The sequence below is a fragment of the Babylonia areolata genome, chromosome 14 (genome assembly GCF_041734735.1).
Source record: "Babylonia areolata isolate BAREFJ2019XMU chromosome 14, ASM4173473v1, whole genome shotgun sequence".
Classification (NCBI taxonomy): Eukaryota; Metazoa; Mollusca; class Gastropoda; order Neogastropoda; family Buccinidae; genus Babylonia; species Babylonia areolata.
Window position 1 is genome coordinate 34,863,944 of NC_134889.1, and position 22,602 is coordinate 34,886,545.

Below are 22,602 nucleotides of genomic sequence, written 5' to 3' on the forward strand. Positions count from 1 at the left end.
CTGTGTGGTACTTAGTTAAAGCACTGCTGTCATATTAATAAAGTCTGTCCTTTGGGTGGAGCTTCTCTTTTTTGGAGAAAGTCCAGTTCTCCACTTTTAGTTTTACCTCCTGAATTTGGTGCATCAGCTTTGTTCTGTGTGCAAATGTCGAATGATGAGTGTGTGCAATGGTCAGACAGCAGACACAGTGAGATTGATACTCGCCAAACTTGCATGCTTCTGTTGTATTTTGTTTTGTTTCAATTTTTGTTTGAAGTCTCAGCAGTCCTTTAAAAAATTTTTTTTATTTTTTTTTACTTCAAAATTGAGGAAGGTTGCATTTTTGCATGCTTACATGACTGGCTTTGTTGTTGTTTTTTGCCCTCACTCGAAGAATGGAACATGATTTTGACAGCTTAGTTTTGCCTTTCATGGCATTAGTCTTCATAATTATTTGGCTGTGGGATATAATGTTACGACTTTATTATCAAATGGGAGGGTATAATTGGACACCATTTACAAGTGTACATGTCTGCTCAAAGGTGGTGTCAGCTGCTGTCACTTGTGCTTAATCTCCACCTTAACAATCCCCAAAATATGCCTGTCAATTTTTGCAGTATTAATGCAACCTTACTCTTCAAATCAGTTTCTGTGTTTAGCAGGCAACTGCTTTTTGCAGACTTAATGACCAATACTTTCAATTTCAGCGGCGCATTTGGAATTTTTTTTTTCTTTTTCTTTTTTTCTAAGAAATATGACTGCATGTGTCATGAGGGTTTTTGTAGTTTGCCAATGATTTTTTTTTCCTCAGCAACTCATAGTATTTGTTTTGTGTGATTTGGATTTGTCAGTCAGACTGCATTACAGTGGTGTGACTGAGTGATGTGAGTGCACTTGAGAGTGCAATTTATAATTTGAGCAAATTGAAAAAGCAGCCATTAAAAAAATAAAAATAATTAAAAAAAAAAAAGAAGAAGGAAAAGACAACCAGAAACTTATGTTGAAAAACTGGTGGGTTTGGAATTGATGTGGTGTTCCTGGATTGTGTACAGGGTGAAGGGGAGGGGTGTGGGGTCAAGAAAGATTAGCACCAGAAGAAATTTGTCATGTCTGCATTCTCTTTGATTGCTCTTACTGGGTCTGCATCACTAGTGTATTTCAGTTTTGTTTTGGATCATTGGGGTTTTTCACTTTCAGAATGCAGCCTGTTTATAAGTCATCTTTACAACCGAATATGGTCTGAGAAAAGATTAGTGTGCTGTGTTTTCTTTCTCTCAGTTAGATCATTTATGTAAAGACTTAAAAAATGTTTTGTATGGTTTGTCCATCTTCTGGAAATAGAACTATTTCTTATTTTTGTTGATCATATTGAATGATAACCATCTGGTGATAAGTTCATTATTATAAGTTACGAAAATATTAAGCTTGTAGAAAATTGAAACATCTGCTTATGAGTGCATCCATGAAGAGAGGGTGTGTACATTTGAGTGAGTGTGTTGTGTGTGTGTTTCTGTGCGAGAAAGAATTAAGTGTGGAAAATAGTGTCTACTAACAATGTGTTCTGTAGCTTGTTAGTATGTTTACAGCAGCACTAAGTGGCATTGGCATCGGCGCCCAGCTGCTGCTTGCTAATCAAGGTTCACTCAACTTATCAAGGTGAGGAACTTGACAATTGTTTGTCCACACCACACCACACCACACCACACACACACACACACACACACACACACACACACACACACACACACACACACACACACACCTGCCAATACACCCATGAATGTCCTCAAGTCAACAGATATGGACAGATGGTCAACAGAATCCATGCATGTCCTTTTATGAGCACACACACGGATGTCGTGTGTAGAAGACAAGTATACCCTGGCATAATAAGTGAAGGAAGTCACATAATGTTATAGTTTCTACTGATATGCCTTTATGGATTTTTTCTCCTTTTTTTCTTGATGTTAATGTCAGCTATGATAATTTTATGTTTGTAATTCTGTTCTGGATGAGGAGAGATGAGGTGAATGTGAGAAAACTTCGGGGTATCTGCAATTAGCCTGTAGCACTGTAGTTTCTCTTCGATTGGAAAATATGCAATAAAGCAGTGAAAGTAAACCTCTGAAATATTTCCTGATCAAGGACGCTTGTTCATTGTTTCTTCAAACTGAGAAGTTTTCTCAGGACATGTTTATTCTCTTTCAGGAGATGAAAATACTTATGGTGTAGTGTTTTGTGTACCTGCGATGTTTTTTTTACTTGAGAGTCATATAACTCTGATTGTGCAAAGATGGTTTACTGTGTTACTATTAGATGTGCCACGGCTGTAGAAACCCTCAAATCCCACCAGTTGTATTTATTTTAAAGTTTTGTCGTGCAGATGTTCTTGCTCACACACGCACGCACACACACACACACACACACACACACACAATCTCACTCACTCTCCCTGAAGAGTATTTGTCTGTGGCCTTCCATCAACAGTGAGATAGCCTATCAAGATGTGGTGGGATTAGCCCAGGTCAAAGTATGGGCATGTTAGTGAAGGATGGGACTGGGCCAGATGCTGACAGCTGTGTTGCTTGACTTGGTGTGAATAGTGAAGCAGCCCAAGCAGCCCAGGAAGCAGCAGTACGCATCAACCGGCAGTTTGGGCTGAACCAGGTGGATCCCAACATGCAGCCTCAGAAACCTATGGGCCCTCATCCAGGAATGGGACTGGTCACAACGGAAAACTACCATGTCCCGGACAAGATGGTTGGACTGAGTAAGTCACTGCCTTGTCTTTGTGTGTGTGAGTGTGAGAGAGAAGTTGGGTGTGTGTTTGTGTGTGACAGAATGAGGGAGGATGGAGAGATTTGACAGACTTCAGAGGCAGTGATAAATATGATTCTGTTATGTTCTCAGGCCATCAGCCCCTCACTTATCCTTTAAAAACATTTAAAAGAAAACATTTCTTTGAAGTAGTCCATTCCATTACATATATGTTTTCTGCAGATCTTCATCTATTTATTTTTTGTGTGGGTGTGTATATTTTTGTGTGCTTTCTGTCTGATTGATGTGATTCTGTAAAGTGCTTCGAGAGGTTTGAAAGAATTGTATATCTGTACTATTATCATTAGGTCTTAGGTGACTAAGCCACCGTGTATGATGTTTGATCTGTTGCCTTGAGGCATATGTCTTTGTATTCTTTTTCTCTCGTCGTTCAGTGCAGATGAATAGCTTGCCTGTGTTTGGTTCTGACTGAAGTTGGGAGTGTTGGTGTGGTTTTCAGTTATAGGCAAAGGGGGAGAACAAATCACGCGGTTGCAGGCTGAGTCAGGATGTAAAGTGCAGATCGCTCCAGACAGTGGGGGGCTGCCTGAACGACCCTGTACCCTGACCGGATCACCACAGTCCATCAAGTTAGTAGTACTGGCTCTTCCATGTATGCAGAATTTTTAGAGGTTGTAACTACTATTTGATAACACATTCTTGTATTTTGTTGAGAAGTACGTGCTGAAAAGTAAGTGTTGAGATCATATTAATGTTTTAAATTCTCTTGATAAGTTGGAGACCATATGTTAACATGTTTTTATTTCATGTGAATTTAGTCATTAGGTTAAAACATTGGCAGTCATAGTTGATCAGTTAATTTCATTTGTGTTTATTGTCAGGTGTGTTGACTACTGTAATGGGTGAAAAGAGAGAAAAAAAGAAGGGTTTCTGAACACTTAAACTCTGTGTGTGTGTGTGTGTGCAGCATATGCAAGCAGTTGATTCAGCAGGTGATTGAGCGTGCGGGCAACGGCCCTCATATGGACGGCATGGGTATGGGGGGTCCTGGCCCTGAGGGGAACTCGGTGCTGGAGATGTCCATCCCTGGGGGCAAGGTGGGCCTCATCATTGGCAAAGGGGGAGAGACCATCCGTCAGCTGCAGGTGGGTCACACACTGCTTCACCTTTCTGTGTGTGTGATGGTAAAATGAGGGGTTATATAATACTGCAGTTTATGATATATTTGATACATTTGCTGTGCGTCTCTTTGTGTATACGGTGTTCATATTGTTTGTTTTATTGATACATTTTTTTTTTTTTTTTTAACAAGAAATTGTGATTTGATTTAAAAGTTCAGAGTGGCAGTATTTTATTCTAATCACAAAGAAACTAACACAAAAAATGAGTCAGGGCCTGAAAAGGTACAGGCAGTCTCTAAGCATTCCCCAGCATTTCATTATTTTTAGTGTGCGAAATGGACTTTGGGGAACGAGTGACACTGTAAAGCATGCGTGTACCTCTACTTGCACAGGAACGAGCCAACGTGAAGATGATCATGATCCAGGAGAGCAACACTCCCACAGCCACGGACAAGCCCCTGCGTATCACTGGAGAGCCATCCAAGTGCCAGGTACGCTTCCAGTGTGAATGGTCTTCGTCACTTGTGGTGTGTCTTCGTGGCTTTGTTTGCTGTATTCAGATGATTTTCATTGGCAAAAGGTTTTTTTGGTGATGTCACATTTGAACATGTTCTTTCTGCTTCTAGCGTTCCACATATTTCTCTTCTGTTCTTCTTGTGTTTGTGTTTTGAAGAAATAAAGAAATACTAGTGTCATTGTATGTGTTTGAACACACACACACACACACACACACACACACAGAAACCTGCAAATATAGTTAGTGCACATGCACATGATGCAGAATACAGGCCAGATTAAAATTTTTTATGATTTTGTTTGCTTAAAAAAAAAAAAAAAAAAAAAAAATATTCAGAAGGAAGAAATCTGTTAAGCAAGTACATTGTTCATATCTGATGACATGCTTCTTGTCAGCAGAATCTTCTGGCAGTGGTTTTGGAACCTGCTCTGGTACTGTGCTGATGGGTTCTAGCACTAAAATCTGCCTTCCTTCCTAGTGCCAATGAAGTAGAAAGGAAATAAATATGCTAAAGATTTACATTTATTGCCAAATCAGAATTGTGAGAAAAAAGTGAAATCCTCACGGCAGTGAAGTGTAAGCTTAACAAGGGTTGTCATATGTCAGCATCATTGCGGAAACATAAAATGAAGTGTAGTACAGCAGTGGAAGCATGTGGGTTTGGTCCAGCACTGAGGATGAACTAACAATGAAGCCATGGACTGTAGACAGGTGTGTGTGAAAAGTGGGGGTAGCCTGAGCAGTAGTGGTGACTTGTGATGGTTTCAGCGGGCCAAAGAGATGGTGCTGGAGCTGCTGGCGGAGAAAGACATGCAGGGGCCTGGAGGGGGCATGGGCACCTTCAACAACTTTGACGGCATGGGCCATGGTGGGGGGGTCCCTGGCGGCATGGAGGTTAGTCTGCCTCACTATGTCTTGATCAGTTCTGATCTTTCCACAGATTTATACACGCTCACACCCACTCAGCAGTATCTTTCCACACTCATTTATTTTTCCATCATGCTCAAACCCACTCAGCAGGTGTGTGTAGGTATATGTACTTCAGTGTGTGTGTGTACATAGAGAGAAATAAGAAAAAAAGACCTTGTGTTATCGTGTTTGTTTTGTGCTCACAATTATTTGTGGAGAATGGCTCATAAAAATAAATTTAAAATCTAACATGTTTAGACATGTAAGATAATTTATTCAAATGATTGAAATGAAATGAATGATGAAATATAGATTTGTTCGGTTGAACAAGCACTGGTTAGATACATGTACGGCTGAGGTCTTCAGGAAGAAAAGAGGAGTTGGATGGCAGCATAGGACAAGGGAAACATTCTCATTGTTGTTTGGTACCAATTGTGTGTCAGTGGATGTTTGTGACCATCTGGAAAGCTTTCTTAATTGGTAGTCTGTGAATATGATGTGGCATGAGTTTCAGGCCCCTTACCTGCAGGTGTGGCAGCTGCTTGTGGTAGTGTGCAGTGTTAGAGCCTGTTGTTCATGCTGTAGGGTGCCAGGCATCAACTTTTCAGTGAAGTGGAAAGATTTGTTAACGCCATCACCACACTTACCGCATTTTGTGGATATGGTTTGTAGCTCTCATTGCACATAGCTGTTTGTAAATTGGTGGGGGAAAAAACAACCTGTCATTTGGTCTCTGTGGTGCCTTAAATGAGTACTTTAGTATGAAGATGCGAGGATGTGGATACTGTGGTGCATTTTTCTTTTGTTTCTGTTTTTTTATTTTATTTTAATTTTATTTTTTTTAGATTCCTGTGCCTCGCCAGGCTGTGGGTCTGGTTATTGGCAAAGGAGGAGAGATGATCAAGAAGATTCAGAATGAGTCTGGGGCCAAGGTCCAGTTCAAGCCAGGTATGTTGGGATTATGGGTATGATGACGATGAATTGGTATCAGCCTGAAGATGCTCCAGAGTTGCTATTGCAGCTCTTAGTTTCGATTTTTTGTAAACAAATATATATATACACAAACTTTGTCTTTAGTACAGATATTTGCTTTTTGGCAGCCATACATGTCCAACCTAAAATTAAAAAAAAGAAGAAAAAAAAAGAAAAAAGAAATGAATGAAAAGAGAAATGAGATGGCACCAAAAAGAAACAGCTATATAGAAATATACAGATTATTGAATTCTCATGCACCACCATTGCAGTCAACGAAACTGCATTGCACATCTTCCCATGCCAGACATGCATACATGCACAAACACACCACTCATGCACGCATGTGCATGCGCACGCACGCATGCGCGCGCGCACACACACACACACGCACAGACTATGCAACTACTTATATACATAGTTCATTTTGAACTGGTTTGCAGTTCCCTAGCATGAAGTAAGCAAGATTAGAATGATGTGACAGATGTGTTCTGTAATGCTGTAATAGTGAGAAAAGTCGGCATGCAAGAGTAGTATGACAAATGAGTGGTACATTGCAACTGACAACAGCCTTCTTTTAGCAAAGCATAATGAGCTGCTGCCATCTGCTACAGAACTCCAGTGCTCAGAAGACTACTTGACAGGCACAATAGCTGAGTGGTTAAAGCGTTGGACTTTCAGTCTGAGGGTCCTGGGTTTGAATTTTGGTGAAAGGGTGGAGATTTTTCCATTCTCCCAGGTCAGCATATGTGCAGACCTGCTAGTACCTGAATCCCCTTCGTGTGTATACGCAGGCAGAAGATCAGATACACATGTTAAATATCCTGTAATCAATGTCAGCATTCGGTGGGTTATGGAAACAAGAACATACTCATCATGCACACCCCGAAAGCAGAGTATGGCTGCCTACATGGTGGGGTAAAACAGTTATTATGCACATAAAAGCCCACTCGTGTACATACGAGTGAATGTGGGAATTGCAACCCTTGAATGCAGAAGAAGAAGACTACATCGGAGTTCACTGGTGTGCATGCATATACAAATGAGTGACATGTGCAGTGTGTGTGTGTGCATTTTCAGATTCTGAAATGGGCTTTTAAATCTAGTATGACACTTTGTAGAATAAATATACTGTATGAAATGTGCTGTGTTGATCAAGTGTTCACATTTTCCTAAAAGATTTATTAAATCATTACGATGTGGACAGCTTTTTAGGTTTATGTCGTTGATGCTGATTTCATGTTTAATGTTTTAGTGTTGATTATCTTACTACACATGGTGTAGTTTCTCTTAATTAGACTGTAAAGTTGTTATCTAATCATTGGTGGCTTTTGACCATCTCACACTGGTTCTTTGTTGTTGAAATGAAAAAGCATTACACAACTAAAGGCACAATCTCACAGCCTCATGTCTGCCTTGTGAGATTTGAGGTGTCGACTTTGTGCAATAGCAAACTGGAAGGGTTCGCTAACACCACTAGCATGCCTTGCATGTCTCATTGGTGGAGTTTGATAGTAGACCTTCCTACATCCTCTCTCAGGCTTAAATAGTTCATGATACATCTCAGATTGTACACATATACACAATAAGACTTACTGCCATTTTCTTTACCCCTTAGAGGGGCATAGGAATGTTTGGTTTGCAGGCACAATGTTTGTGGGATGTTAAGTATTTTTGCTGTGCAGAAAACTTCGCCCTTGAACAATTCAGTTTATGTCGATTGTGTATACTCTTTTTGGGTAATCATTAACAGAAATACATTGGTCAAAGTTTCTCTCCCTGATATCAGCACATTTGTATTCAGGCTGGAGATGTATAATGCAGTGTTTCTGTTTTCCTTGAAAGTTAAGTTCATTTTTTCCTTGGTAAGCTTTGTGAGTTTGATGATAGAAAGTACAAACAGTGAGCAGTCCCCAGCTGTTGGGTTGATATGGGAAGGTATCATTTTGCTGATCAGTATGACCTGAGATGTGCTGCTGAAAGTATCCCTTCCATTTGGAAAGAGTTCAGTGTAACAATCACTGTCATACAGAGGATTGCAGCTTGTTTTGTTCTACATCCTCACAGGATCATGTGATGTCCTGCACACGGCATGTGGGATTATTGTCTCATCTGAATGACCACCACTCAAGGTGTAGTGGGAGGGGAGGACAGGGGGTTTTTTGGGGGGTGGGGTGGGATGGGAGTAAAAATTCCTGGTCATATATGGGACTCGGAACATGCGGTCACTTGCTTCACGCCTCTCCAGACTTCTCTGGTGTTTTTGATTCATTTGATGGATTGAGCATGTGTTTGTGTGACAAAGGTCGGGTGGCCTGCAAGGCATGTGCTGCTGTGTGTTGCAGATGACGGGCAGAGCGAGGACCGACTGTGTGGCATCACGGGTCACCCGGACAAAGTACAGAACGCCATCAGCATGATCCACGAACTGTTGGTAAACGCTAACGTAAGGCACACACACACTTTTGGTGCATGCATGACTTGGAGCACAGCACTCTGGTGCACGAGTCGCTCAGCCTGGAAGCAGCTTCGTCTTTTCTCACTTGTGAAGCTGTGATGGAGGAAAAGAGTTGATGCTGTCGGACTCTGCTGCAAGACTGTTGCAGCATCATGCTTTCTTTGTTGTAAAGTTTCATTGTTGGGAAATGGGTAAATTTCTTACATCACACAAATTCCTGTTATGAAGTTGCAAATGGGATGAAAGAAATTTTGTTGGAAAGGTATTTGAAAAATAACTGTTCAAGAATGAAAGCGGATTGAAAAAAGAGACACCCTTGTGAATTATGAATTGTAATTCTGACAAGTGTTCATGTGAAAGAAGAGAAACTTGATTGAGAGGATATTTGCTGTGGGGGATGCTTTGTGGCTGACACTCAGAACTAGTGGTGCTGTGCTGTTATTGACCAGGCCTGCAGGTCTGGGAACGCTCCATTCAAACCTGTCAGTTGGCATCTTGTTCTGCAAAGCCATTTCATTAACAGGCCTGCCAACGGTTACATTTTGAGCATAGCATGCTCTGCTGAGTTTCAGAATGCTTCGCTTCTATGCTGACAGTGATAAAGCTACTCTGAAGTAGCAAGAATAGTTGTTGTTTTTTTATTTGTATCAGTTGATACAGCAAAAAGCAAGTGCAGTCTTACGTCAGGTTCTGGTCATCTTGTTCATTAAGGAGTGGTGTGAATTCACTGTATTGGGCACAGTTTGTTAAACTCCATGTGGTCGCATTGTCTACAGGTCTCATTTTTATCTTTGACTGCTTGTACCCACTTCAACGTCATGTGCTGCGTCTACTTTGTGATGTTTTCTGGAAACAAGTTGTAAAATAAAATGTGTTTTGCTTGCAAAAAGAAACAACAAACAAACAAACAAAAAAGAAACTGGCTCAGCTGTGAAGACAAGATTGGCCAGATGTTGTAGAAAAACCTACCAAGGAGCTGTATCCAGCATTGCAGCCAAGTCAAGGGGAGGGAAGTGACAGGTTTTATCACCAGACAAATTCATGGTGCCACCTTACAGGTTTAGGATGGAATCTAACTGGAGTTGATGGTACAATTCTACATGTATTGAAAATGGTGATAAGAGCTGTTTTTGGGGAAAAAAAAAGTAATCTGTATCAGTGATGGTTTTGATGTGTCTGAACCACACGTACAGGTGCAGGGGTGCTAATTTTCAGGGTTTGCCTGACTTCATGTTTGAAAACATAAAATTTCATTTTCCAGCTTTTTAGGGGGAGGGAGTGGGGGTGAGTGGCGGGATGGAAGAGGGACAGAAGGGGCAGATATCTGGTTTCATGAGAGAGGAAATTAATATGCGAGAGTCTTGCAGTCTGAAACTGAAAAAAGTGTTAAAAACTGCTGACATTCGCGTCATGGTCATGGTGGTCAAGAAGGAAATCAGAATAAGTGTTTGAAATTTATGAAAAAACCCACAAAAAACCCAACATTCCTAACAAAAAACACTATGTTTTTCAAGTTTTAAGCACATGTGCATCACAAGTGTTAGCCATGGCATAAAGGTTTGTGGACCTTCAAGTATTTGCACTTCTGTCTGATATTGTCATCATCTGCCCAGATTTATTCTGAGAAGTGCTTTCTTTCTTTGAAAATTACGCTTATTTTGAAGGTATATTGGGGTTAAGTGAATGGTACCTGCAGCAATTCATTTGCTCAAAACTTTATTTGAAAAATTGATTCAGCCCTGAGATGGCCTAAACGGTCGGCTGGGCTCTAAACATGAATTGAATTGAAAAATTGATTTGAAAAGGCGTTGATTGGAATATTTGAAATGATGTGTTGTATGTTTGTCATTGTGTCAGCAATGTGCGTGAATTTGATTCTGGTGTTTTCGTTGGGCAGATGGGTGGCCCAGATTTTCCATTGCAGTTTGGTGGTGGCCAAGAGGTAAAAATACTTGACTGGCACAACATGCAAACATTCAGCACATGATCTGTCTGTCCTTTGTTTGAATGGTTGAAGACCTTTCAAGACCTTTCATTTGATGTTGCTAGTCTATTGTGCTGGATCTCGGATTATTTCTCTTTTGACAGGGAAAAAAAAACCCAGGCCAACCTTCCCCCCAGTTTATTATATCTTCTTTTTTTTATATATATATATAGGAATATCACTTCCCACATTCTCCATGCGTTGGAAAAAGGTTTCTTCAATGATAAAGTTTAAAGTTCACTGTAGAATGCTGACATTGCTTCTTCCCCTTTATGATTTTAAAAAATGTATATGAAAATCACCTTCATTATATAAATTATTCTCCGGAATCAACAGACACCATTGAAAAGTGTTGTAAATGCCACAGAACAAACTATTGTGATCATATCAAGCATCCTGTCTAGTGCTGTAACTTTGTTAGTGCCAGTGGGCAGTGAATGAGAACACTTGGAAGTCAGCTGATTCAGTTTGCTGGTTAGTATTATTGTCCTGAGCAGCCATTCCTGTAGCTCAGAACATGAGAGGAGCTTTTGACTGTTATTGTTGTGAGAGAGAAAGCAGGACTAACAGTGTTCCCCAAAGTAGGTAGGAGACTGATGTTTGTCAACTGTGGACTGGACTGGTGCAGTGAGAAACTAAGCAGTAGTTAGATCACATCGAGCCTGTGGCATGTTCTCTGGCCTGAGACCCATCTCTGGAGTTGAAATGAGAATGTTAAATGACTCCATTTGGTTGTTTTTTTGGGGTTTTTTTTTGGGGGGGGGGGGGGGGGGGTATTTTGTGTTTTGGTAAACTCGTAATCCTATGACATGTAATGAACAGTTGAATGAATGAAGATGCTGTTGCTGGAGACGTGTTTTGGGGGCGTGCAGTGTGATTCACTCAAAGCAGTGTCTTGATGCCAGTGCTTTGTTTTGTTTGTTTTGTTTTGTTTCAGTTTTCTGTGCGGGGTCCCAACTTTGGAATGGGCCGTGGAGGAGGACCGCCGGGCCGTGGTGGCACGGTGTCTGGCCGAGGGAGGGGCGGCCCCTTCCCCCCTGGGGGACCTGGGCGGGGGGGAGGCCCCCCTGGGGGAGGCGGCATGGGGCGTGGGGGCTTTGGGGACCCAAACTTCCAGGACCAGACCCAGTACTCTGTGCCTGCTGACAAGTGTGGGCTGGTGATTGGGAAAGGTGCGTACTGTGTGTGTGTGTGTGTGCTGTAGTGGCACAGAGTGGGCTGGTGATCAGTGAACTTGTGTGTGTGTGTGGTGGCTTATATCTCCTTCCCTCTGCCCTGAGTTTTCATTTTCTTCTCTTAATGGTGCCTAAAGAGGATGTGAATGATATATTTCATGTTGAACTCTCAACAGAATGGTTTGTAGTGATGCCATGAAATTAATATTTTAACCTGAAGTGAAGTGAAAACAAAAATGGCAAGCGAGGCAGCAAAAAGAAAAAAAAAAGAGCTGTGTTGATGCTTAAGAAGGTGGAAAATTGCGTGAAATAAAGAATTTTTTGGTTCGTTCTGATAACAGTTCAGTGGTATTGACCTGTTCAGAATGAACACACTCCTTGGTGACATCAAGAAATGAGCGAGTTGGGTGGCAGATTGTGGTTGATGTCCTAAATGGTTCTCCATGACCTCCCTCCTTTTCTGTCATAGACGCATAGAAGATGGTCACAGTGAGGGGTGTGTGTTGTGTGCAGGTGGGGAGACTATTCGTGACATTAACCGTCAGTCTGGTGCTCACGTGGAACTGGACAGAAACCCACCCCCTAACATGGCTGAGAAGTTCTTCAACATCCGTGGCACCCCACAACAGATCCAGCATGCCATCCAGCTTATATGCGAGAAGACGGGAATGCAGGTACTGGTCACTTGACATGGGGAGGGATGGGGAAGTGGAGATGTTAGGGCTTTGTGAGTTTTATTTGATTTGAGATTTCCAGAAATATCAGGAAAAGTTCTAACTACAGTAAGTGTTGTATTCATCTCTCCAAGATAATTAGATTTGCAAAAAGATGCTTATTTTGCGAGAAACAAAGAGAGAGAGAAACGTGTGATTGCAGTGGATCTTCAGTCACTTAGAGAAGAGACTTTCAGTGAAGTGGAAGAGGGAGAACCAAATTCGATCAAAGTAATGTGCTGAGCAGCTGAATGCACATTCTTATTGTATTAATCTGTGTGAATGCACCTGTTCCTTTTCTTTCCAGTATACCTTTGATTGGTCATAAGGGTTAGGAGGGACTGCGTTACCCATCTTGGTGGCATAGATTCAGGTCAGATGGTCTTGGTTTCATTGGTTACTGTGCTAGTGTCCACCCAGTGTTTCAGCCTGGGTGGAGCTACACTGATACCACTCCATCTACCAGGGTCACGGGGACTACAGAATGCTTTGCTCAAAAATGTGTAGAACCATTTTATTTCTTAGAGAATAGTAGTTGGTGGAATCAAATATGGTTCTCTTACACTTGTGCATACACTCTGTACATGCACTTTGGTTGGTCAGATTTAGCCCTGAACAATGTCTTGAAATCAAGGAGAAGAAAATTTGAGTTGAAAAAAAACATCAAAAAACTTTTCGTTCTTCAATGTTTGGAGGGAGTGAGTGTATGTCATGATTTTTTCCCCCCACCATGAAAGGAAATTTGTGCACGAGGTGGACAGTGTTGGTGGGGAAGACGGTGGACAGTGTGACTGAGTTGGGTTGTTGTCATGTTTCAGGGTCCCCCGGGTGGCCCACCAGGTGGTCCCATGGGCCCAGGGCCGGGCGGTCCGGGGCCACAGGGTCCTGGTCCCCAAGGTCCCGGTCCTCAGGGCCCAGGACCTCAAGGTCCAGGGGGCTTTGAGCAGTTTGGCCAGTTCGGCCAGCCCAAGTGAGTCCCTGTGGTGTTTGTACTGCAAGGGGGCATATTGTTTGTCCAAGCATGTGGCACTAGCAGTTGGGAAGTATATTTGGGTGTACATGTTAAACTGTTGGGATGTGTAAAGTATGTCTTGTAAATGATATATTGTGGTGGGCTGGAGTATAAGCTTATGAAAGAAAGATGAAAAGATAAAGATGGCAGTTACAAATGTTACAGAGATGTCCACAGTTTGGTATTGTAATCTTACATCAGGATGATGATAATCTGTGCTTTGATTCTTTGCTGATGGGTTACAAAGTTCTGGCTCTGAAATTAGCAGGCTTTCTGTTAAACTTTTTTTTCTTTATAAGATTAATTTGAACTCCATCAGTATGTTTCAGATGAAATTTGGTGTGTTTCTGGTTGTATGAATGTTTTGTTCTTGACCTGGAAATTGTGTTGGCTAGAAAGGTATCTAGATTATGAAGATTCCTCTTGTGCACCATCAAAAAAAGTTGAATGAAAATTTGAGGGCTGAGAATAAATACAAGACAGGTTTTAGAGTGTCAGTATGCAGAGCGAAGTGATAATGTGTTCACAGCCAGCCTCCCCAGCAGTATGGGGCGCCACAAGGGTGGAATGCTTATGGCAACCAGTACCAGCAGCAGCCCAATGACCCCAGTGAGTATCTGGACAAAAATCTAGGCCTTGTGGTCCCATTGAGTTTGTTGATTACAATTTAGGCTCTGTGACCCCAGTATGTTGACAACAGTGTAGTCCCTGTGACCCCAGTATGTTGACAACAGTGTAGTCCCTGTGACCCCAGTATGTTGACAACAGTATAGTCCCTGTGACCCCAGTATGTTGACAACAGTATAGTCCCTGTGACCCCAGTATGTTGACAACAGTGTAGTCCCTGTGGCCCCAGTATGTTGACAACAGTATAGTCCCTGTGACCCCAGTATGTTGACAACAGTGTAGTCCCTGTGACCCCAGTATGTTGACAACAGTATAGCCCCTGTGACCCCAGTGAGTTTGTTGACAAGTGTAGTCCCTGTGACCCCAGTGAGTTTGTTGACAACAGTGTAGTCCCTGTGACCCCAGTGTGTTAACAGTGAAGTCCCTGTGACCCCAGTATGTTGACAACAGTGTAGTCCAGTCCCTGTGACCCCAGTGAGTTTGTTGACAACAGTGTAGTCCCTGTGACCCCAGTGTGTTAACAGTGAAGTCCCTGTGACCCCAGTGAGTTGACAACAGTGTAGTCCAGTCCCTGTGACCCCAGTGAGTTTGTTGACAACAGTGTAGTCCCTGTGACCCCAGTGAGTTTGTTGACAACAGTGTAGTCCCTGTGACCCCAGTGAGTTTGTTGACAACAGTGTAGTCCCAGTGACCCCAGTGAGTTTGTTGACAACAGTGTGGTCCCTGTGACCCCAGTGTGTTAACAGTGAAGTCCCTGTGACCCCAGTATGTTGACAACAGTGTAGTCCCTGTGATCCCAGTGTGTTGACAACAGTGTAGTCCCTGTAACCCCAGTGTGTTAACAGTGAAGTCCCTGTGACCCCAGTGAGTTGACAACAGTGTAGTTCCTGTGACCCGAGTGTGTGAACAGTGAAGTCCCTGTGACCCCAGTGAGTTTGTTGACAACAGTGTAGTCCCTGTGACCCCAGTGTGTTGACAGTGTAGTCCCTGTGACCCCAGTGTGTTGACAGTGAAGTCCCTGTGACCCCAGTGAGTGTTGACAACAGTATAGTTCCCTGTGACCCCAGTGTGTTAACAGTGTAGTGCCTGTGACCCCAGTGTGTTAACAATGAAGTCCCTGTGACCCCAGTGAGTTTGTTGACAACAGTGTAGTCCCTGTGACCCCAGTGTGTTGACAGTGTAGTCCCTGTGACCCCAGTGTGTTGACAGCAGTGTAGTCCCTCTGACTCTTGTGTGTTGACAGCAGTGTAGTCCCTCTGACTCTGTGTGTTGACGGCAGTGTAGTCCCTGTGACATCAGTGTGTTGACAGCAGTGTAGTCCCTCTGACTCTGTGTGTTGACAGCAGTGTAGTCCCTCTGACTCTGTGTGTTGACGGCAGTGTAGTCACTCTGACATCAGTGTGTTGACAGCAGTGTAGTCCCTCTGACATCTGTGTGTTGACAGCAGTGTAGTCCCTCTGACATCTGTGTGTTGACAGCAATGTAGTCCCTCTGACATCAGTGTGTTGACGGCAGTGTAGTCCCTGTGACCCAGTGTGTTGATGGCAGTGTAGTCCCTCTGACATCAGTGTGTTGACGGCAGTGTAGTCCCTCTGACCCAGTGTGTTGACAACTGTGTCCCTGTGACACAAGTGAGTATGTTGACAGGTTTAGTCCTGTTTAATCTCCTGAAACATGTGGCAAAATCTTTTTGATAGTTTCGTGTAATTTGCTGTGTTCTCACATTGGCCTTCCCGTGCAGTGAGCTGTAAGCTTATTGCACATGTACAGTTGACTTGAAATGAAGCATACTGTGGAGCTGTAGACTGATGCGTTAGGTAGAGTTATGTAGAGCTGTTGGCTTGCAATGTAAACCAGAGGACGGTGAGTGACAGTGTGACCTGTGTGGCTTCATTGTGGGTCCTCAAGATGCGGGGGTGGACAAGCAGGCCCAGGACAACGCAGCAGCCTGGGCGGCCTACTACACGCAGTACTACGCCAACTACGGCCAGTACGGCCAGTACCCTCAGCAGCAGCAACAACAGCAGCAGCAGCCCCAGCAGGCCCCCCAGCAACAGCCCCAGCAGGCACCCCAGCAGCCTCAGCAACCTGCTGCTGCCGCCGGCCAGAGCTACGCTCAGCCTTGTGAGTCTGTGGCCCCTCCCTCCATGATAGCACAGCCCTCATGCATCTCCAAGGAAACGGGGAGGGGGTCAGTGGGGCGCCAGTACAAGGGAGGGGGAATTTGGGGTTTGGGGTAGGAGATAGGCTTGTGTGGGAAAGCTCATTTTGACTACCAGAAAACTTTTTTTTTTTTTTTTTGTGATTGTGAAAAAACCAAATTATGACTTATTCAGTAAATTACAGCTCACTAATAGCTGTAGGTTGTGTTTGCAGTCTGAGTGTATTTAGCAGATTATGAGAAATTCATGAGGGATTTTATTTTGGTTATAATCTTTAACCCCTAGGCTGCCTGCATGACGAGATAACTCGTCATGGCAAGCATGTATGCTTCGCTGCCTGCATGACGAGATAACTCGTCATCGAAATATTCTGACTTTTCCCTGCTTTGCATTCAGTTCGTTGACAAAAATGCTGGTAGCTTTAGCTTGGGGAATCTTTCTGGATTCTATTCATAGCTAGAAACACCATCTGCGTCATAAGGCAGTCCTTTATTTGAACGTTTTGGTTGGGTTACTGGCCGCAGTCTTTGCCTGGCTCCTCTCCTCGCTCGCTCAACAAAATGTCGGACTGACTCCGTGCTCAAGACATGCGCTCGTGGCGAACTAAATCAACCAAGATTACTTTCTTCAGCTAATGCTCAGAAAGAATTGGAGCATAAATTCGAAGGAGAAGGCAGTGGTGAACATTTATAGGACGATTTGATAGAAAATAAAGGGAGCAATCAAGAGAGTGGCCAAGATACAACTATCAGTGAGTGATGCAGGCTGTTCAACTCTAGCAGACGAATTTTTAGCAGGGCACCATATGAGCTATTTTCTTGGCACTCAGCCAACGCTGTCTGATGAAGTGACGGTGTGAGAGGGGTGAAGAGGAGGAGGGTGGAGACTGAGGGGGCGTGGCCTCACATCCATATTATCACTTGCAGAAGTCACAATGCATCTATTTCTTTTTCAGTTTTTTTATATTGTGGTTGTTCTAGTATGGTTTTGTGTGTGCAGATATCCATTTGTCCAGAAAATGATATTTTTGTGCAAATTACCAGACTAATGTTTGTAATGAACAAGTTGAAAATGTGACAAAAAACAAAACACTGATTTCAAAACAACAGCATGTCACTTAAAATGCATAAAATGGGAAAACATCATGTGTTTTGTATTCTTTATTCATTTCCCTTTCAGAAAATGTATACTTTTATGGGTCTTTCTCCAATAACAAAGAGCACAGAATTTTTTGAAAATTTATACCCGTTTTTTGTGAAAAAACCCTGGCAAATAGATTTCACTTAAATCTTATTTTCCTGGCAGTGAAAGGGTTAAGCACACGGCAGGCTGCTACAAAGAAGTGTTAGTAATGTTAGTGGAATGGAAGGGCAGAAGGTACACACTCACAAACAGGAGAAAACACAACAAATGTGCACACACACACACACACACACACACACACATACACACACACACACACACACACAAGCAGTGGGGTACTGAGAAGGTACTGAATCTTGTGCAGAGACAAATCCAAACGCTTACATGCCAGTCGTTCACATGCATGCTCTTCTGTGATTCAGAGGGATGAAAAATAAAACTATAAATACATATGTGGAAAACGAGAGAAACAGACTGGGAAGACAGAGCAGAGGGTGTGAATGGGTTCCCGACTTCAGTCGGGGAATGTTAGAATGAGGGAAGGTGAGGATTGTTCCCTGCCTTCCTGAGCCAACCTGAAGGCTGTAATGGCTGTAAAAAAAGAAAAAAAAGAAAAGATATATACATATACATATATATATATGTGTGTGTGTGAGTGTGTATGTAGATACACGAGGTGGGTGGGCATTGGGACCTTAACCTTTAACCTGCTTCACAGGCAAGCCTGGATTTGTTTTGGTAATGGCGGTTCATGGAGATCTGTGGTGATGGTGGTGGTGTGTGTGTTTCAGCGTCGATAGCACCGGCCATCAACCCGCAGACGGGCCAGCCTGACTATAGTGCAGCGTGGGCGGAGTACTACCGGCAGCAGGGCATGTACCACCAGGCCAACATGATCCTGCAGCAGGCCCAGGCCAACGCTGCTGCTGTGGCCGCCCAGCCCCAGCAACAGCAGGCCCCATGAGAGGCCTGCCCCCAGCCTGCACTTACCTCCCCTGCAGGTCAGCTGACAAACAGGCTGCACTTCCTTCCTTCCTTCCTTCCTTCCTTCACCTGTTGTCCAGTTCCTGACTTTGAGATTCTCTGTTCCATTTCTTTCAATGTTTTGCCCACAGAGCTTAGTATACTGATGTATCTTGTCGCTTTTTAAATCTTCATCACATTTTGACCTGGAAGATTTGAAAATTGAATGATCACATAACTGGTTTTCATTGATAGGTACAGTTGTAGATTTTTGGTGTGCTCTTAAGCTGATTTCTTAGTTATTGAATTTCACTTAAGTTTCTCACATGAGTTTCAGTTTCAGTAGCTCAAGGAGGTGTCACTGCGTTCGGACAAATCCATATACGCTACACCACATCTGCCAAGCAGATGCCTGACCAGCAGCGTAACCCAACGCGCTTAGTCAGGCCTTGAGACATGAGGACACAGGAATTGGAAATGTCTGCTCAGATGTCATTTCATCCAGTTGTTGTGGAAAACCGTTGCAAATTTGATTTTGCAGACAAGCTCATGTTTCTCTGAATACCCTGAAACTAGCTGCCTGTCTGATGTTTGATGCATTGCTGTCAGTAAACTTTCATCTGAGTCTGTTTTCACTTTATGTCATGACTATGGCATTATGACAAGGACTTGAGGTGTTGTGACTGAAAGAGAATTTTCTTTCTTTGTTTCAGTCTGACGATACAGCGTCTTCAACAGCTAAGGGCCGGGTGCGGCTACAACATTGTGTGTTCAGTGTTTGGTGTCAGATGAGTCGTGTTGGTCATTTCAGTGCTAGCATCATTCTGTCCATTTTTTTCTCTCTGAGTTCTCCATATCTTTGGTTGTTGCTTTTTCTGTTAACTGTGTACGCCTTTGATATACTGTTCAATACAATTGTATCTTTCCCAGTTTTACCGTCAGTATTGATAACTAAGCCAGGTGTTTCTTTTTCGTTTTAAATGTATATTTTAAAATAATGTGTTTATGATTACAGATGTGAAAAAGAGAACATCTCACTCCACCCTTTTTCTCTGAAGTTTCTCCATCTGTCTCTTGTCAGACTTTTTTCTTTTTTTTCATCTTTTTTTTTTCTTTCTTTCATACCCTTGCCTGATTATTGCTTTTTTAAAAAGAAGAAAAGTTCTCTCTCTCTTTTTTTTAATGTATTTTTTTGTTTTTGTTTGGTTGTCACTTGCCATAGTTTTGTTTTAACGTTAGTACTGGTGTTCATTGGATATGTTTATAATGTTGAATGTATTTTAACAGCTATTCTCTGACCTCCTCCTGGCCCGTCTCCCCCGTACTCCTTTGTCACCATTCATTGCTACTGGTTCTCTACTTTATTTTGTATGATTTGGTTTTAAAAGGATGTTGTCGTGTTCTCTTGGCCATTCAGTTTCAAGGTGATTGATGATTTATTATGTCTGGCTAGATATTTTAGTCTTGAGCACATTTTTTTCATTGTTGTTGCTGGGCTGTCAGAAGCCTGTTTTTTTCTGGTTTAAGAAGACGAAAAAAAGAACAGAAAAAAAAATGGACTGTTGAAGTTGTAGTCTATTAGACAAATTGTGTAACTTGTGGCAGATAGTTAGCTCCACATTCCAGCACCCTGGAGAGTGATGTAGTCTTGCGTTGATGTTTTGTTTTTTTCTCTTCGTTTGATTTAATTATGTTTTCTTTTACATTGTATACAACCCATGTCTGTGTACAGGTGTGTAGACATGGGTGCCTAGGTTTTTGGAGTTTTTTTCCCTCGTGTTTTCCATGGGTGTAGGAGCTTTGTTGTTTTTTTGCAGGTGACCAGGTGTGTGGTTTCTTTCTTCTTTTTTTTTAATTTTTTTTTATAATTTCCCTTGTGACATGTAGTTCTGATGGACAGCTACCCTTGATGCCAGAGCACGATTGATGTGTATGGGGGCACAGAGGGTCTGCAGGTCAACATGAAGTCCACGTTGGAAGTGTGGACCCACTGACGAGAGAAAGGGAGGATTGGCATTGTCTGTGTGTGAGAGAGAGAAAGACTTGAGTGCATGGGTGTCTGACAAATGGAGCGTATTTGAAATGACAAGAAAATCATCTTAAAAAAAAAAAGATTTGCTTCATATCAGATAGGTTGGGTGGGATCTGTTACTTTGATTTTTTTTCTCTCTCTCTCTCTCGCTCTCTCTCTCCTGTCTCTCTCAGACTATTCAGAAGTGATATATTACTTGAATGTTATGTGGATATTAATTTTCCTTTTCATTTTCCCTTGTAACATGATCATGATTAATGTACTTTATTATTATTTTTTTTTTTTTTACTGCAGCATATTTTGAAACCAAATGTTTTAATTCATGAAATGTATTGAGTGATTTTACACTCTCTCTCCCTCTGTCTCTGTTTCTCTCTCTTGCATATGATGAATCAGAGATGTAAATACCAAGCTATTTACAAGTATTCTAAGCATCTTGAGTTTTATTATTGGAGAAGTATCCAACATGGGAAACTCAAAATAAAAAAAAATAAAACAAAATGCCGTGCTTTTACAGGACTCATGATAAATAATGTATGTGACTTTGCATTGCTGCCCTGTTACTTCACAATCTGTTCTGTATAAACCATGTTGATATGATCGTGTTGGCATGTATCAGCTACCATGTTGCTCCTAGTTGTGTTGAAACAAAGAAATGTCCAAGATTTTTGGATCATGCTTCTGATGGACTGTGTTCTCTCTCTGTCTCCGTCTCACAATCGGTCGTTTTAATCAGATGTGGAACAAAATAGTGAATGTTTTTTTTATGGTGTTCATTAAATCAGGGTGTCGTGTCCCCTCAGGTATAGGTATCTATGTCGATTTGTTTTTCCATGCGTGTTAGACTAAAGTTGAATATGATATTGTGTTATTACTCGCAGGTGATGTCATGCTTTTATTTTGATTTTCTTTTTTTAAAAGATTGTTGTTGCATACTGTATGTCTTAGATTGTTATGCAGGTGTGTTTTCTTCTCCGTCGAACGTAAACCAAGTATTTGATGAAATGCATAAAATGTGTTCGCAGACTGTTGTTTTAATATCACTTTATATTTAATTAGGCAGTTGACTTTTTTGTTTGGATTACCTTGCTCTCTGAAAATAGATTCTAATATTAGTTCTTTTGATTTGATTCCATCTCAGTCTTGCCAAGCCATTTGATTTGCTCACATGAACAACATATTAACGCCAGAAAGTCATTCCAGCATTGTATGTACGTTTGGAATTTGTTACCTTTCTTCCTCTTTATGTTATTTGAGTTACTTTGGATAACTTGTCCACCTATTTGCGTCCGTTGAAATAAGATTGGTACAGAAATGATCTCGTTTGACATAATATGCCAGTATCATTTGAGAAGGTTTGAAATGAAAATTGAAAAAAAAAAAATCCAAAAAAACAAAAACAACAGGAAGCATTCATATGAAAATAGAAATACATGCTTTTGACTGTAGTTTGTTGTGTAAATAACGTTTTTGAATTTTTAACGAAGAAGATACTGATTTATATGGTATGACGTAGTGCCTCTTTTTAATCCCGTTACATGAGCATCACTTAGGCTTTGCTTCCCAAATGTTCAGAAATAATGAATGATATCCTGTTGTTTTTATGAAGATTATCATAGACATTTAGATTATTGATATCATGGTTAAAAATTTCAATTATATTGGTGCCATTATATTTTATTGTCAAAAAAACATATTTGCATCTGAGTCAAAATAGAATGTAAATAGATTTTTTTCCAAGGAAAAAAACACATGGAGAACTGTATTACAATTATGGATTTTATTGGTTACTATGACAATTGCCTTTTTAACAATGAAAGATTGAAATTGCTCCAATTCTATTCACTGCCTCAAGTTCAATTTCATCCAAAGAAACAGTATGATAAATGTAATTGCATTTCCTTGCTTAACGTGAACTGTTCTGAACTGGGTGTATCTATGACAAACGTATTGCTGCTGCTTTGAAGTGATGATCGTGTTTTTCATGCTATGTACTTACACACCAGATGCAATACTCTTCATTTGGATGTTATATAGTAGTATGATTTGGGTTATTT

General features: G+C 41.7%; 1 protein-coding gene across 7 annotated transcripts in view; it reads left to right on the plus strand.

The window, feature by feature from the left end:
* LOC143290016 (far upstream element-binding protein 1-like) overlaps nucleotides 1-22,602 on the plus strand; it is a 36,730-nt gene that overhangs the window by 12,655 nt on the left and 1,473 nt on the right. For 4 of the 7 annotated variants that reach the window (XM_076599336.1, XM_076599332.1, XM_076599338.1 and 1 more), the window contains 16 exons: nucleotides 1,566-1,635; nucleotides 2,583-2,749; nucleotides 3,257-3,386; nucleotides 3,725-3,902; nucleotides 4,271-4,369; nucleotides 5,164-5,289; nucleotides 6,150-6,252; nucleotides 8,622-8,722; nucleotides 10,632-10,676; nucleotides 11,656-11,890; nucleotides 12,407-12,567; nucleotides 13,425-13,576; nucleotides 14,148-14,227; nucleotides 16,145-16,369; nucleotides 18,342-18,551; nucleotides 19,227-22,602. The exon at nucleotides 19,227-22,602 is cut by the window's right edge and continues 1,473 nt beyond it. In XM_076599336.1, coding sequence (XP_076455451.1) covers nucleotides 1,566-1,635; nucleotides 2,583-2,749; nucleotides 3,257-3,386; nucleotides 3,725-3,902; nucleotides 4,271-4,369; nucleotides 5,164-5,289; nucleotides 6,150-6,252; nucleotides 8,622-8,722; nucleotides 10,632-10,676; nucleotides 11,656-11,890; nucleotides 12,407-12,567; nucleotides 13,425-13,576; nucleotides 14,148-14,227; nucleotides 16,145-16,369; nucleotides 18,342-18,514 — 2,045 coding nt within the window. In that variant the 3' untranslated portion in view covers nucleotides 18,515-18,551; nucleotides 19,227-22,602. The remainder of the gene's footprint in view (nucleotides 1-1,565; nucleotides 1,636-2,582; nucleotides 2,750-3,256; nucleotides 3,387-3,724; nucleotides 3,903-4,270; nucleotides 4,370-5,163; nucleotides 5,290-6,149; nucleotides 6,253-8,621; nucleotides 8,723-10,631; nucleotides 10,677-11,655; nucleotides 11,891-12,406; nucleotides 12,568-13,424; nucleotides 13,577-14,147; nucleotides 14,228-16,144; nucleotides 16,370-18,341; nucleotides 18,552-19,226) is intronic. The other 3 variants (XM_076599333.1, XM_076599334.1, XM_076599337.1) reach the window with 3 other exon arrangements.